Here is a 17661-nt window from a genome sequence, read left to right as displayed (position 1 = left end):
GAGTAAAAATTGCAGGAATTTTTGAAATTGAAGGTCTATGGTAGGGGGTTCAATATACCGCAGGGGGGTCAAAATACCATGGAAATTATTTTTTTTCCTAATATCTTTTCCAGCATTTTAAATACATATAAACTACTTGATGGAGTATTATTACTATGTTAAGGAGTTAGAGTAGCTAGAATTTTTGAAATTTAAGGTCTATGGAAGGGGGTTCAATATACTGCAGGGGGGGTCAAAATACCATGGAAATTATTTTTTTTCCTAATATCTTTTCCAGCATTTTAGATACATACAAACTACTTGTTGGAGTATAATTACTATGTTAATGAGTTAGAATAGCAAGAATTTTTGAAATTTAAGGTCTATATAAGTAGTCAAAATATTGAACCCCCCCCCTACCATAGACCTGAAATTTCAAAAACATCTAGCTATGATAACTCCTTAACATAGTTATAATACTCCAACAAGTAGTTTGTATGTATTTAACATGCTGGAAAAGATATTGGGGAAAAAAATAATTTCTATGGTATTTTGACCCCCTGCGGAATATTGAACCCCCTACTATAGACCTTAAATTTCAAAAATTCTAGCTATTCTAACTCCTTAACATAGTTATAATACTTCAATTAGTAGTTTGTATGCATTTAACATCCAGGAAAAAATATTTTAAAACAAATAACCCCTGCGGTATATTGAACCCCTACCATAGACCTTAAATTTCAAAAGTTCTTGCTATTCTAACACCTTAATATAGTAATAATACTTCAATTAGTAGTTTGTATGCATTTAACATCCTGGAAAAAATATTTTGAAAAATATTAATTTCCATGGTATTTTGACCCCCCCTGCAGTATATTGAACCCCTACTATAGACCTTAAATTTAAAATTTTCTAGCTATTCTAACTCCTTAACATAGTAATAATACTCCAACAAGTTGTTTATATGTATTTAAAATGCTAAAAAGATATTAGGAAAAAAAATAATTTCCATGGTATTTTGACCCCCCTGCGGTATATTGAACCCCCTACCATATACCTTAATTTCAAAAATTCTTGCTATTCTGACTCCTTAACATAGAAATAATACTCCAATAAGTAGTTTATATGTATTTAAAATGCTGGAAAAGATATTAGGAAAAATAATAATTTCCATGGTATTTTGACCCCCCTGAGGTATATTGAACCCCCTACCATAGACCTTAAATTTCAAAAATTCTAGCTATTCTTACTCCTTAACATAGTAAAAATACTTCAATAAGTAGTTTGTATGCATTTAACATCCTGGAAAAAATATTTTGAAAAAAAATAATTTCCATGGTATTTTGACCCCCCTGCGGTATATTGAACCCCTACTATAGACCTTAAATTAAAAAAATTCTAGCTATTCTAACTCATTAACATAATATTAATACTCCAACAAGTAGTTTATATGTATTTAAAATGCTGGAAAAGATATCAAGAAAAAAAAAAATTCCATGGTATTTTGACCCCCCTGCGGTATATTGAACCCCCTGCCATATACCTTAAATTTCAAAAATTCTTGCTATTCTGACTCCTTAACATAGTAATAATACTCCAATAAGTAGTTTATATGTATTTAAAATGCTGGAAAAGATATTAGGAAAAAAAATAATTTCCATGGTATTTTGACCCTCCTGCGGTATATTGAACCCCCTACCATATACCTTAAATTTCAAAAATTCTTGCTATTCTGACTCCTTAACATAGTAATAATACTCCAATAAGTAGTTTATATGTATTTAAAATGCTGGAAAAGATATTAGGAAAAAAAATAATTTCCATGGTATTTTGACCCTCCTGCGGTATATTGAACCCCCTACCATATACCTTAAATTTCAAAAATTCTTGCTATTCTGACTCCTTAACATAGTAATAATACTCCAATAAGTAGTTTATATGTATTTAAAATGCTGGAAAAGATATTAGGAAAAAAAAAAAATTCCATGGTATTTTGACCCCCCTGCGGTATATTGAACCCCCTACCATAGACCTTAAATTTCAAAAATTCTAGCTATTCTAACTCCTTAACATAGTAATAATACTTCAATAAGTAGTATGTATGCATTTAACATCCTGGAAAAAATATTTTGAAGAAAAAAATATTTTCATGGTATTTTGACCCCCCTGCAGTATATTGAACCCCCTTCTATAGACCTTGATTTTCAAAAATTCAAGCTATTCTAACTCCTTAACATAGTAAAAATACTTCAATAAGTAGTTTGTATGCATTTAACATGCTGGAAGATATTTTATAGAAAAAATATTTTTGTGGTATTTTGACCTCACCCCTCCCCCTTACCATGGTATATTGAACCCCCTACTATAGACCTTGAATTTCAAAAACCCAAGCTATTCTAACTCCTTATTATAGTTTTAATACCCCAATAAGTAGTTTGTATGTATTTAACATGCTGGAAATAACATGCTGGAAAAGATATTTTGAAAATTTTACTTAGCCATGTTATTGTACCATGGTATATTGAACCCCCTACTATACATCTAAAGACCTTTCATGTTAAAATATCTTGCTACTGTAACACCTTTAGATATTTATTATACTCCAATAAGTAGTATGTATTTATTTTAATAGCTTGAAAAGATGTTTTGAAAATTTTACTTTTTAGATTAACTGAGCCATGGTAATTTGACCCCCTCCCCCTTTTTTACCATGGAGAATTAAAATTTAAAAGTCTACCATTCTATATAAATATTTTTAATTTCAAAGAATTAAAGTGTCCAAGCTACATTGTTTGGTTTTAATGCTTTAAGAAGTTTTTTGAATGAAATTTTGTTGGTTAAGACTTCAGAGCGATTATACCAAGCAAATATTTTTCTTTTAACCAATCATTGAAAATTGACCTCCCCTTTTTGTATTAATGATTTTTAATATTTGATTAGCTTTTTTATAATGTTAAATGTCTTATTAATCATCTAGAATGAAAAAAACAGGGGGGTTCAATTTACCATGGGGGTTCAATTTTCCATACAGGGGGGGTTCAAATTACCATGGGGGGGTTCAATTTACCATAGCGGTATTTTGACCCCGGGGTCATTTTACCATGGGGTTCAAAATACCATATGACACCGGATTTATTAACATTTATTTGTGTCCTGCCAATATCACAAGAACCATAACTGATGAACGGTGAAATTGAAAACTGTCAATATCAAATTTGACCTCAATTTTGTCATCAGTATCAACATATTGAAATTTGAAATGCTTAGGTTGAATGGTTCATGAGTAAATGCAACAACATGAATGGAAACTTCATTTTTCGATCTTTCAAGAACCATAACTCTTGAACGGTAAAAGTCAAAATCGACATTATTGAACTTGACCTCCATTTTGTCATCAGTAACAACATATTAAAATTTAAAAAGCTTTGGTTGAACAGTTCATGAGTAAATGCACGGACACAACTGGAATAGTCAATTTTCAATCTTTCAAGAACCATAACTCCTGACAGTAAAAGTCAAAATCATCATTATTGAACTTGACCTCCATTTTTTCATCAGTAACAACATATTAAAATTTGGTAAGCTTTGGTTGAACAGTTCATGCTTAAATGCACGGACACAACTGAAAATGCCATTTTCCAATCTTCCAAGAACTATAACTCCTGAACGGTAAAAGTCAAAATTGTTATTATTACACTTGACCTTCATTTTGTTGTCAGTAACAACATATTCAAATTTGAAAGGCTTTGGTTGAACGGTTCATGAGTAAATGAACCGACAATACTTGGTTGCCACCCACCCAGCTGCCTGACCGTCCGGCTGCCTGACCGTCCAGCTGCCTGACCGTCTGGCTGCCTGACCACCAGCCGTACATTTCCAAATCAGTAACCGACATTTTTGTCACAAAAATCCGGTTAAAAACTGTCCCCTGTCTGATTTATAACAGAAATATTTGTTGCACAAACTGACAAAAGTATACAGAGACAAAGCAAAAGGCCAAGGTTATTGCAAAATAGCCCCAACATTTACAGTGAGGGTAAAGTATTGCATGATATTTCCTAAGCAGAAAAATTTTAATCTTTAATACCTATGTTCCATCCATTAGAATCCCTAGGACTATAGGGGGACTCTGATCTACTACATTGTATATCCCTTAGTTCTGATGCTATTCCTAATTCCTCCAATAACTTGTCTAGTACCAATCCTGCTGCATTATTAACTATATTGTTGTCTAATGAAAACTTCTGGAGAGAAAAATCTGAAAAAATATTATATCATAAAGTTATGTTAGCAAAAGAATTTTCAAAAATCAATGCAAAAAAAGATATACTTACATACATTACTATAACAAGTTATACTATCTAATCTAGAAGTTATGGCACAAATTATTCTATAGATCATTTTTAATCAAAATTAAGGTTAATATTGTAAAATAAGTGATTTTGGTCAAGCAAATAAGTTATGAAGAACTGTTTGACAAGCAGAACATAAATATACCTGGTATTTTAAATTCACTGTGAGACCAGTCACATCCAAGCTTTTGTATTTTAGTATTTTCAAACAAGGTCTTTGTAAATAAACATGATCCACCTCCTTTTTGTAGGCAAACTTTTATTTTCCCATTTAGCATATAACTATTCTCCCCTTTTAAGTCATGTATTGAGTACCTACAAAAGATAATAATCAAAATTTTGCAAAAAGAAATCTCGTCTCTGTTTTTAACTGTGCTGAATAATAACTTAAAGTAATAAGATCTCGGTCAAACTACAAACTACAAACTTGCAAAGCAGCAATAATCACTTAACTAGAGGCTCTCAAGAGCCTGCATCGCTCACCTGATTCTACCTTGGTTTTTGATATCATATAAAAAAAAGATAAAATTTGGCTACAAAGTAACAACACTTGGCCAGCACCTCATTAAAAAGGGAACATTTATGCTATGTTTGGTTTAAAACAATTCAGTGGTTCTCTAAAAGAAGGCATTTGTATGTATTTCCCATATGGTCCTATGTAAAACTCAGTCCCCTGCTGGCAGCCATCTTGAATGATGGATCGACTACAAAGTAACAACACTTGGTCAGCACCTCATAAGGAACATTCATGCCATGTTTGGTTTCATTCCATTCAGTGGTTCTCTAAAAGAAGTCATTTGTATGCATTTCCCGTACGGTCCTATGTTAAATTAAAGAACCTTAGTGAGCACGCTCACATACCCCACGTCCCCACATTGTCATTGGAGAAATTAAATAAGTGTAAGAAAAAAAAATATATAATAAAAATTAATTTCCTGCCAATATGCACATCTAAATAGTATGTCCTTATTATCTACAAAATTTAATGAAATTCTGTTATGTGGTTTCAGAGGAGTTGAGATGACAAACTGTTGCAGTAGTACATTAAAGTAAATAAGTTCAAAGGGACGTAACTCCTAGAAAAAAAATTGAATCGCAATTTCCCGTCGATATGCACAACTACATAGTATGTCCTTATTATCTGAAAAGGTTTCGTAAAATTCTGATGTGTGGTTTTAGAGGAGTTGCGATGACAAACTGTTGAAGTAGTACATTAAAGTAATACGATCAAAGGGGCGTAACTCCTAGAAAAAAATTTAAATTGCAAATTCCTGTTGATATGCACAACTACATAGTATGTCCTTATTATCTGAAAAGGTTTTGTGAAATTCTGTTGAGTGGTTTGAGAGGAGTTGCGATGACCAGAAACAGGACTGACTGACGGACGGACAGACGGACTGGTCAAAAACATTATACCCTCCGCAACTCGTTGCGTGGGGTATAACTAAGTCCCTGCTTGAGGCCATCTTGAATGATGGATCGGCTACAAAGTAACAACACTTGGTCAGCACCTCATAAGGAACATTCATGCCATGTTTGGTTTCATTCCATTCAGTGGTTCTCTAAAAAAAGTCATTTGTATGCATTTCCCATAGGGTCCTATGTTAAACTAAGTCCCTGGATGGTGGCCATCTTGGATGATGGATCGGCTACAAAGTAACAACACTTGGTCAGCACCTCATAAGGAACATTCATGCCATGTTTTGTTTCATTCCATTCAGTGGTTCTCTTAAAGAAGTCATTTGTATGCATTTCCAATTGGGTCCTATGTTAAACTAAGTCCCCCGCTGGCGGCCATCTTGGATGATGGATCGACTACAAAGTAACAACACTTGGTCATCACCTCATAAGGAACATTCGTGCCATGTTTGGTTTCATTCCATTCAATGGTTCTCTAGAAGAAGTTCAAAATGTAAAAAGTTAACTACGACGGCGGAGAGAAGGGCCAGGTGAGCTTAAAATGACAACTAATAAGTCACCATACAGCCTTCAACAATGAGCAAAGCCTAAACCACACAGTCAGCTATAAATGGCCTCAAAATGACAAATGTATAACACTAATTATTGGTGTACTTACTCCAGGTAAATTATATTCATCAGTGTAAAAACTTGAGTTTCACCTAAAAATATATATAATTATAAATATTGTTATAAATGTTATATATTTGAACTGAAATAAAGGATGGAAATATTGAATACTACCTTAAATCAGAAAGTACTCTATAATATGACCTTCTCCATTCAACGCATAAAATTGAATGTCACTTATATATTCCTTCTCTACACAGCGGTGTACATCTTGTACGGCAAGAAGGGTGCCCCTGTTCAAGATTGGTTACTGCTAGATGGAACAAGTCCAAGGATGTTTAAAGATTATTCATTATCTCTAAAAAAAATATATACACAATCAGTTTAATTCAAAATCAAAAGATATCAATCTTCAGAAATAATGAATCTTAGTTCTTTTTAGCTGATATTAAGTACCACTCAAATATTAAAAGTAAAACATTGCAATAATTCCATTTCAACAATATAGATAAATCTTACATTTATGGTATTATAATAAAATTCTTACCCCAGTTATAATCTAGCAGAGAAATATAAATTTTTCTTCTTTCAATACCCAAAGTGAGCCTCCAGTTGCAGCCATCTAACAGAGCATAGACATTAAAAGTTTTACCAATCTGATCCACCTCTATACAACAGTTGATTCCTGTACAATAACTTGGAATGTAACAAGTCATTGAAGTTTCTATAGGAGGCAGGTTAACTGACAATGGACAATCTGAAAAATAAACAGGACCAATATAAACAACAGTTGATTCCTGTACAATAACTAGGAATGTAACAAGTCATTGAGGTTTCTATTGGAGGCAGGTCACTTGCCAATGGACAATCTGAAAAATACATAGGGTCAATATAAAGAAATAGGAAAAGGTTTTATTCATTAGGACCAATCCTATCTATTTGTGGCTGGAAAATGTATATTAGATTTGCCCCAAAGTTTGTCCTCATGTGCAAAAAGTGTAAATTTGGAGATTTTTTCGTTTTTTTTCTCAACCTAAAAGACTGAGGGAAGCTTAAAGATGCATTCAACTGTAGTTTGCATACAGAGTGGATCCCAATGAACTCATTAATCATAACAGTTCTAAGTTAAGAGGGAAATTGATTGGGGTACACCAGTCTAAAGAAGGTCATTTACAGCAAAAATCTTAAATTTGCAGATTTTTTATCGATTTTTGACTTTAACTGGACCTGCAACAGGAAATAGTTGTTGCCTATGCATATTTCAATAATAAAAACTATCAGTAGTTATGGGACCACAGATGAATTATCACGTTGTGATTGGTTAAACGCTGTCACTTGGTGACCCCCTATGAGACCGTATGGGGTTAGTAAGTTTCATATGGGGTTCATGACGCGTTAATGGCGACGTCATCTTTTAATGTTGTTGTGTTTCCTTGTTTATTTTTCAAAAAAAAAAAGCAGCAGAAAAAGTCCAGCGTCCGATAAATTCGTTATACGGTTAACTACTGACCCCCTACGTATCCATAGAGGGTGAATAAAATTCATAGGGGACTCGGCCTCCGGCCTCACCCCCTATGGATTTTACTAACCCTCTATGGATCTGTATGGGGTCAGTAGCGAACCATATAACTTATATTATATGCCCTATGGTTCAAACATTTGTAACGCATGGTAAGGGTTAATATAGGTCATTGAGACTTAAATGTCACTGGACATACACTGAAATATATATGCACTTCAATAGCAATGTGTAAGTCTGAGGTTTATATCATGTTATAGATTCATATTGATAAAAGCTAGCAAACAGTAATTAAGTAAAAAACAAAAATCTTTTACCAGAACTCACATCTTCTAATCTTTATACAATCTTCAAACACCACAAGAATCCTACCTTTACTATTCCAGCCATTTTCAGAGTCAGCAAATATTCCAGCATATCTATCACAGGGAACAGCGTTCATGAACTTAGTAAGACCTAATTCATCCAGTAATTTATTAGCTACAGCACTGGTTAAAGTATTGCCAATGTTCTCTCCTGTCTTCTTTACCCAGTCAGTAAATGATATATCTGGAAGTTAAAATTTATTATATAGCCCAATGTGCTGTATAATTAAGGCACTGTCCATTCAGATTTATTACATAGCTCCATTTATTAATATTAATGCTATGAACATCTCTTCTTTTCTTCTAAAATTACTTAACAAAAAGTAGGTTAACGGTCCATATGAACTTTTTGAAATCTTAACAATAATATAAACATTGACCTTTTGAGTGTAAGAGGAATTAGTTTGGAGCAATATTGATAAAGAAATAAGCTTTTCACGCTTTCATACCAAGCGGTAAGAATACAAACCAGCAAATTATTCCAAAATTGTCCAAATCAGAAAAAAATGCACATTAAAAACTATCAAAACCACACCTTGGTATCCTAATTTAAAAAAAATGTTTGGCCTGCTTAATTCCCAGTATATTAAACCTATCTTGATACAATTAATATAGGATAGTTGCTAAATAATCATACCTAGCAATTGCCCCGTCATCTCCATGTCACAGAGAGGTTGAGAAATGAGCTGTTGATCAAATAGTTTAACTGTTGTACTACAGTCTTCTTTCTCCAAACAAATCTTCAACTCAGCATCAACTATCAGTTTCTTTTGTTCTTCTAGTCTTTCTATTTTATACCTGCAATGTATATGGTTTAAAGAAGACCATTTGAATGCAATTGTAGAATATTTAACTCCAAACATTTATTAGATATTAAAGTGTCCACAAACAGTTGCACATTTTCTATCTGTCATTGGGCAGTAACTCCTAAAATTTTATTTGTTCTATAAAACTTTTTCATAAGTGTAGATATGAGACTAATATATTTTCAAAACAGGTTTCTTTCAAACAGCATAACTCATGTAAGAATAATTTCTTTACTATTTAAACGATTCACGACATTGCTGATTTAATAATAATCTGACAAGAAATGTAGGTCAGATAGTGCTTAATTATTTCAAAATGGATTTTAAAGGGCGATAACTGTAACAATACTGGGTCGATACGAACTTTAGATCTCATCCAAGATATTTCTGATATAAACATTTCAAATGTAGGCTTAATAGCCTTCCAATGCAATTTTTAATATTATCTATATTTTAAACAAGAATAACCTTGTGTAGAGGTTGGGGCATAAAAATAGTGAGCAATCCGGTCCAATAGTCTTGTGAAAATGCTTGTACATTCTTAGATACTTATCTTTGCAACAGAAAAATGAGCAAGAATGGCTTTGTTGAAATCATCTATTATTTCAAAATAATAAATCATTTTTAAAATTTGAGCTAAAAAGGGCAACAAAAGTTTAGTTGCAAAGGAATTATTAAAAATCAAAATTAAAAAACAAAGTTTGAATACCAAATAAATGTTCATAAGATCAGCAACTAAGACCAATTAAGGAACAAATGATATTTAGCTACATTTAAACAAAATGAACATTTTGATGCAGCAAGCCCATGTACAATAATTAATCAAACAACAATTTCAATAGAATGAAGTCAAAGCAGATCTATATTTCTTATTTCTCAATACTTACTTTATTCTGATTATTTCTACTAATTTTTCTTCCTTTACTTCACCTATTTTAGAAAAAAGTTTAAAAGAGTAGTATATTATCTAAGAAATAGCAATAATTATCTCTATTTAAAACATTTCCGTGCACAAGCTGAAAAATGTCTTGCCTGCTTTATTTATCATGATTGAATTTATGTATGTTTACAGTGTGCAATATGACGCTTTATTGTCCTTTCCTACGCCTGTATCACCGTCACTTCATAACTTATATCAAGGCTTCAAAACAAGACCAGGCATTATCAGGGATGTCACAATGTGAGAAAAGTCATCAGTGACTTCACTATGGAAGAGGAGACATTATCAAGCTTGCTTTCATCAAGCGTAAAACTGTCTTCAGGTGGTTGAAGTCATAAAACTTGGCTCAGTGCTTGGAGCACAAAAATCATTCTCAAAACATGAAATTCAACATTTTGATTGGTTGATTTTGGAGTATGAGTACAACAAACCGAGTCCAAAGTTTTATGACCGCAAGTAATAGAATGATAAACAGATAATCTGGTTTTCTTCATATAGATATCGTAAAATAACAGCAGCATTGTGGCTTGCGGTTGATTTTTTTATGATATCAATGTGTAGAAAACCTGATAATCTATACTTACTCAGGTATCGCCAGACTTTACATTAACAATAATGCATGTGAATAAGGAAAAAACAGAAGAATTCTGTCAGACAGACATGTACATTTTAATTACATTATACTCTCTGAATTCTGAAATAAACCAGATGCTCCGCAGGGCGCAGCTTTATACAACGGCAGAGGTTGAATCCTGAACGGTTGGGGCAAGTATGGACACAACATTCAAGCTGGATTCAGCTCTAAATTTGGATTGTGATTAAATAGTTGACACAGCATAGATTTCTGACCCAGAATGAATGTGGTCTTATGAACTTAAAATTTTTGTTTTGCCTTTGTGCAATTCACTGTGCTGTTGAATATTAATCCTCTCAAAAAAATTGTTTGAAGAAATTTTCTTTTTATTTATGAAATTTCAAATGAGAAAAATTGACACCCCTCCCCCAATTTTTTTTTCATCCCCCTATCCTTTATTCCAAAACTGATCTCAATTCAAATTTCTAATGGAGTTTGCAAGAATAATTACCCATTTAAATACATCATAAAATATTAAAATGTAAAAAAGTGCTTGTTATCACTGAATGGTAAAGATTGTTTTAATTTATCAGTTGGAAGTAAAAGTGAATATACATTGTATATTATATATAAAACAATGATTTAAGTTGATTCAACTACCTATTCTGGACAAAGAAAGATAACTCCAATTGAAATTCTTGCTATTGCACAATATTGTGCAATTAGATATTTCTTGCTATTGCGCAATATTGTGCAATTGAAATTACTTGCTATTGCACAATACTGTGCAATTGAAGATTTCTTGCTATTGCGCAATACTGTGCAATTGAAAATTTCTTGCTATTGCACAATACTGTGCAATTGATTATTACTTGTTATTGCTCAGTACTGTGCAATTGAAAATTTCTTGCTATTGCACAATACTTAATATAATAATTTAAGATCCTGATTTGGACCAACTTGAAAACTGGGCCCATAATAAAAAATCTAATTACATGTTTGGATTCAGCATATCAAAGAACCCCAAGAATTCAAATTTTGTTAAAATCAAACTAAGTTTAATTTTGGACCCTTTGGACTTTAATGTAGACCAATTTGAAAACAGGACCAAAAATTAAGAGTTTACATACACAGTTAGATTTGGCATATCAAAGAACCCCATTTATTCAATTTTTGATGAAATCAAACAAAGTTCGATTTTGGACCCCAATTTGGACCAACTTGAAAACAGGGCCAATACCGGTAATCAAAAATCTAAGTACATTTTTAGATTCAGCATATCAAAGAACCCCAAGGATTCAATTTTTGTTAAAATCAAACTAAGTTTAATTTTGGACCCTTTGGACCTTAATGTAGACCAATTTGAAAATGGGATTAAAAATTAAGAATCTACATACATAGTTAGATTCGGCATATCAAAGAACCCCAATTATTCAATTTTTGATGAAATCAAACAAAAGTTTAATTTTGGCCCCTTTGGACCCCTTTTTCCTAAACAATTAGGACAAAAACTCCAAAAATCAATACCAACCTTCCTTTTGTGGTCATAAACCTTGTGTTTTATTTTCATAGATTTCTATTAACTTATTAAGCGAAAACCAAGAAAAATGCTTATTTGGACCCCTTTTTGGCCCCTAATTCCTAAACTGTTAGAACCAAAACTCCCAAAATCAATACCAACCTTCCTTTTGTGTTCATAACCTTGTGTTTAATTTTCATAGATTTCTATTTAATAAAACTAAAGTATTTGTGCGAAAAACAAGAAAATGCTTATTTGGGCCCTTTTTGGCCTCTAATTCCTAAAATGTTTGGATCAAAACTCCCAAAATCAATACCAACCTTCCTTTCGTGGTCGTAAACCTTGTGTTTAATTTTCATAGATTTCTATTTAATAAAACTAAAGTAACTGCGAAAAACAAGAAAATGCTTATTTGGGCCCTTTTTGGCCCCTTATTCCTAAAATGTTGGGATAAAAACTCCCAAAATCAATACCAACCTTCCTTTTGTGGTCAAAAACCTTGATTTAAAATTTCATAGATTTCTATTCAAGAGTGCGAAAACTAAAAGTATTCGGACGACGATGACGTCGCGACGCAGACGACGATGCCAACATGATAGCAATATACGACGAAAAAATTTTAAAATTCAAAATTTCAATCAGGTAAAAAAATAAAGAGTAAGACTTACCCCATTGGTAATCCAGTAGCTGATATTCAAAGGTAAATTTTTCTATTCCACCTCTGATAACATAATTACAGGTGTCAACATACAGGTAAAAATTCAGGTGTAAATCCAGGTAATCAAAGTCTAGACAGCAATCAATTCCAGTACAATAATCAGGTATATAACAGGTGACTGGGCCTGACAAAGCTGGGGGAGTCAGCCCTGAACATTCTGAAAATTACAATAATCAGGTATATAACAGAAGACTGGGAAGACAAAGCTTGGGGAGTCAGCCCTGAACATTCTGAAAATAACAACAATCAGGCATATAACAGGAGACTGGGCCTGACAAATCTGGGGGAGTCAGTGTGGAACATTCTGAAAATTACAACAATCAGGTATATAACAGAAGTCTGGGCCTGTCAAAACTTGGGGAGTCAGTGTGGGACATTCTGAAAATAACAATAATCAGGCATATAACAGGTGACTGAACCTGACATAATTGGTAAAGAGTACTGGAGACAGTGCTAGTCATTCTGATATTATTGTTATTTAAGCTACGGATCTACTTACCCTTCCCGAGCACCTGAGATCACCTCTAGTTTTTGGTGGGGTTTGTGTTGTTTATTCTTTAGTTTTCTATGTTGTGTGATGTGTACTATTGTTTGTCTGTTTGTCTGTTTGTCCTTTTCATTTTTATCCATGGCATTGTCAGTTTATTTTCGATTGTCCCTCTGGTATCTTTTGTCCCCCTTTTTAATTGTGGTTATCCTGCAGAATTATAAATTCATTACTATAATGACTTAGTTTGTTTTATTTGCCTCCTTTTCAACCATTTCATTTTCTTTATTATAAATTATGTTTTAATATTTCAAAAACATACACATTTTGTACACATTACACACAGGCACATGTCTCAGATTTGTTTTTTCTATATACCTTAATATAACACATGGTACTAAACTTGCATTTAAAAAAAATTTCAGGTGGTGATGAAGTTCCGTTATATGTCACTTTATAGGCTGTCAAAACCACTAAAACTTGTTATATCGTAAATCTAAATTGATTTATCTTTACAATGGTGTATAACATGCCTACATTCGATGTCCGAATCATCAGTAGCAATCCTACCAAAGTATGTCAATCGTAATAATTTTGTAAACCGCTAAAGAATTGGCAATAAACTTGTCACATCTCCTTTTATATCTCAGTTCCAATTGGTCAATTCTATGGGAAAGTCTAAATATTCTCAGAGTTGTCTGATCTTGTTTCATTTCATATGTAAAGTCAAGAGAGTCTGCATGACATTGACGTCATGGGAAAATTTGTAACTTATTAGAAATACCACAAACAACACTTATTAGATTTTTTTCATGGTATCTTATACAATTTTACTAACAGTTTTTTCTGAAACAATTTTTATAATTAATCATTTATTGTGAGATGTGTATTGCCAATTTTGTGTAGGTTGACAAAATAATTACGATTGGCATACTTGGGTAGGATTGCTACGGATGATTCCGACAACAACAGCATCATTGTGAAGATAAATCAATTTAGATTTACAGCATAACAAGTTTTAGTGGGGTTGACAGCCAAGACACAGCATTTTTAGTGGAATTTTGTCACCATATGACATTTTTCAAATTCGCGAGTTAAGTACCTTGTGTTATATAAAGGTATAGGGGGAAAAACATTCTGAGACAAGTGCCTGTGACATTACATACCATTATTCCAACCATTTACAGCTGGGCTATACATATCATCACTTCTGTTACAAGATGGGTTCTTCAACATAACATCAAGCCCTAACTGTTCCAGTAATAGTGTACGGAATTCAGTCTTCAACTGGCCCTTAATATCTGTTCCCACTCGGTCAGCCCATTCAGACAGTGAAAACTCTGAAGAATATAAAGTTACTTAATTACAGAAAGGCATATTTGTGATTAGTAAAAGTTTTGATGCACAAAATACACTGGTGTTAATCTTGTTTAATCCATGTAAGTTTATTCTGTTGTAATTAATAACATAGTGATAATTTGCCATAGAATATTTTCACTTTTTATTTTTCCCTAGTTGAAAGAGTTTATTATCTGAAAATATTAAAGATATACTAAATTCTCAAAGAATGTTTATTAGAAACCTAATAAATTATATTTTGAGTGACCTGTGAACTCTTAACAATTCAAACAGAAAATGGATGGACAAATTGGATGGATAGGGATTGATAATTTGTCCATAGGAGATGGTAATTTACAATAGGACCAACAAATTGGAAAACAATGAAAATCAGTTGACTGAAGGTTTCTGGTCTTCATAAAACTTTAAGAATATGATGACTATGTGAATCTCAGGTTTAAATACTCTTCAACCAAAAGACAAGATGTTAAATGGTTATCCTTCATACCTTTAAAACTATAATCAGCATACAAATCACAGATTGGTTGGGGAATCTCTGTTCCATCAAATATCTTAACATCTGGAACACATCTTTCTTCAAAGCAAGCTTTGGCTGACAAATACACTATAAACTTTTTCAATCCAGCAGGCTTCTTAATGACTAGTCTACAGAAGACATTAACATCAAAATTAACCAAAGTGCATGCAATAAATTTGTCTTAATCAGATCTCAAACATTTGGGTCTTTGGTTGACATAATGACCTAGAACCCAAACTATGTCATGATTTTCTGAAAAAAATGGTTTTGACCAGTTTGACAAAAATTTGTATAAACAATATAAACATGTTTGTAATCTGTAGTTTCATATTTTATTTGGCATGTTGTATTCAGGGTTTTTCATTTAATAAATTATTCAAGAGACAGAAACATCCTCTTTACCCTATTGACTACAATATACAGCCAAACTCGAAATTTTCAAAATTAAAAATGCCTTTTATCTTTCTGAACTATCTGAATCTTGAGTGAATAAATATCTTAACTGGCAAGGTGGACTGTTAGAATCTTTATTTTTATATGAAATGAATAATTACCCCTGTATATAAAGTAAAATACTGATATCCTATGATCTATTAAAACAAAATGTTAGATGTCACTTACTGTAATTGTATTACACCACCAGCAAGATTGATCTTTTCTGTTTTTCCTAGAAGGATTAAAAACATCATTTTATATCTGATTTTATATGATATATTTCATGCATTACTATTCATTGAACAATAGTGCTTATCTTCTGTGATTATACATTCCACACTACTATGACAATGTGGATTTTTTTCCCCATTTGTTTGATACAATTTTTTGTGGATTGTGAGGGTGAACGACAAATTTAAATGTTCAGCAAAGTACACATTTTTTAAAGGCTTGTTTGTATGCAGACTTGGGTAAACCACAAAATAATCCATGAAAATATTATTTTTTTTTCAATCAAAGAAAATTAGTAGCCACAGATATTACTAAGCTGACATGCATCAACTTTAGATATAACTGAATTTACTGTATCATTATCTCAATAAAAAGATAGATATCTTTCATTATTGTATTTGTATAAAAAATGAATTCAAACTGAGACTTGAATAAATTTGTTGGTCGATTGGTATTCTTAAAGGGAAAAACAGCAGAGTAATAAAATATTAAAAAATATAAAATATTATCATAACCTTAGTATTCATATTTGATAAAAAAAAAAATACATACCCCATTCATAATTAATAAGCTGGATCGTTTCATTAATTGTGTTGACGCCATAGTTTAAGGTATATTCACATGGGTCAATGATGAGGAAAGGATGTAAGGTTAGACCAAGACCAGGAATTTCTATACAGCATTCCATCCCAGTGCATGTGTCCTTAAAATGGCAAGCCATGTTGTCTGGTAGTTCTGGCATTCCAAATGTTCCTAATGGACACTCTGCAACATAAAAATAATTAAGTAATGGAATTTTCATGATTTCCCCTACTTACAGGTTAAGTGATCTAAAAGCATTTTTTTTAAGATTCAACATGTTTTTTAATTTATCATAACATAAGATGGTGAATTGGACAAGGATTGCATGACATGTCACCATGGTCAAGTTTCATTTATGGTGAAACCTTTTTTATTTTAATTTTTTCTTTGTTTTGAGGTTGAGGAGGGGACATAAAACATATACATATATATATATATATACTAAGTTATATGATTGAAAAAATGATTTTGAAAGAACGTTTTGTATATTATTCAAGATTAAGCACGCCTCTGGGTGCAGGAGTTTCTCGTTGCATTGAAGACCCATTGGCGGTGGTCTGCTTTTTGGTCGAGTTGTTGTCTCTTTGACACATTCCCCAATTCCATTTTAAATTTTATTAATAGGATATCAATTAACCAGAATAAACAATCTTTTAAATTTTCTGTGTGGTTGGGTTGCTGTCTTCTATTTCATTAACATATACCCACATCTCCTTATATTGAAGAGATGTATATAACAGGGGATGTCTGTGTGATGCCTTCTTCTTACATTTGTATCTCATCAAACTTAAATTACCATTATTCCATCCTCCAACATTTGGAGTGAAAGGTTTTCTCTCTTTGTCACAAGTAGGTCCACTGAAAAATTCATACAGGCCAAGTCTTTTTAATATCAATTGTTTCCCACCTTCTTTCACTCCATCCAAAACTTCCATACCAGCTTGTTTTAACCAATTGGAAATGAAAGATGATATATCTGAAATAGAAGATAATAAATATGATTGTATTCTGTGGGGATACTTCACAGTTTACACAATACATTTTTAAATAAGTTTTACAAACATTTACTTACATAATTATAATGCATATAAAACTAGTAAAAAATGTTTCTGTTTAGAAATTATCTTAAATATCTTTCACAATTCTATGCACACCTTACACAACAAAATATTTCTATTTACCTGTGTACATTTTTCTTTTTGGCAGCATTTTGTTTAATTTTGTTTTTCTGTAATTGTTCATCATATAAC

General features: G+C 32.2%; 1 protein-coding gene across 1 annotated transcript in view; it reads right to left on the bottom strand.

Moving 5' to 3' along the window:
- Positions 1-17661, bottom strand: part of LOC134726618 (uncharacterized) — a 204289-nt gene that overhangs the window by 149946 nt on the left and 36682 nt on the right. The window contains exons 38-50 of the mRNA XM_063591029.1: positions 17208-17387; positions 16382-16594; positions 15785-15830; positions 15134-15291; positions 14454-14627; positions 12751-12957; positions 9937-9979; positions 8881-9041; positions 8251-8427; positions 6907-7116; positions 6409-6451; positions 4477-4646; positions 4067-4237 (exon numbers count right to left, since the gene is read on the bottom strand). Of these exons, the coding sequence (XP_063447099.1) occupies positions 4067-4237; positions 4477-4646; positions 6409-6451; positions 6907-7116; positions 8251-8427; positions 8881-9041; positions 9937-9979; positions 12751-12957; positions 14454-14627; positions 15134-15291; positions 15785-15830; positions 16382-16594; positions 17208-17387 (1953 nt within the window). The remainder of the gene's footprint in view (positions 1-4066; positions 4238-4476; positions 4647-6408; positions 6452-6906; positions 7117-8250; positions 8428-8880; positions 9042-9936; positions 9980-12750; positions 12958-14453; positions 14628-15133; positions 15292-15784; positions 15831-16381; positions 16595-17207; positions 17388-17661) is intronic.

Source organism: Mytilus trossulus, chromosome 7, assembly GCF_036588685.1.
Source record: "Mytilus trossulus isolate FHL-02 chromosome 7, PNRI_Mtr1.1.1.hap1, whole genome shotgun sequence".
NCBI lineage: Eukaryota > Metazoa > Mollusca > Bivalvia > Mytilida > Mytilidae > Mytilus > Mytilus trossulus.
This window is presented reverse-complemented; position numbering and strand designations above follow the sequence as displayed.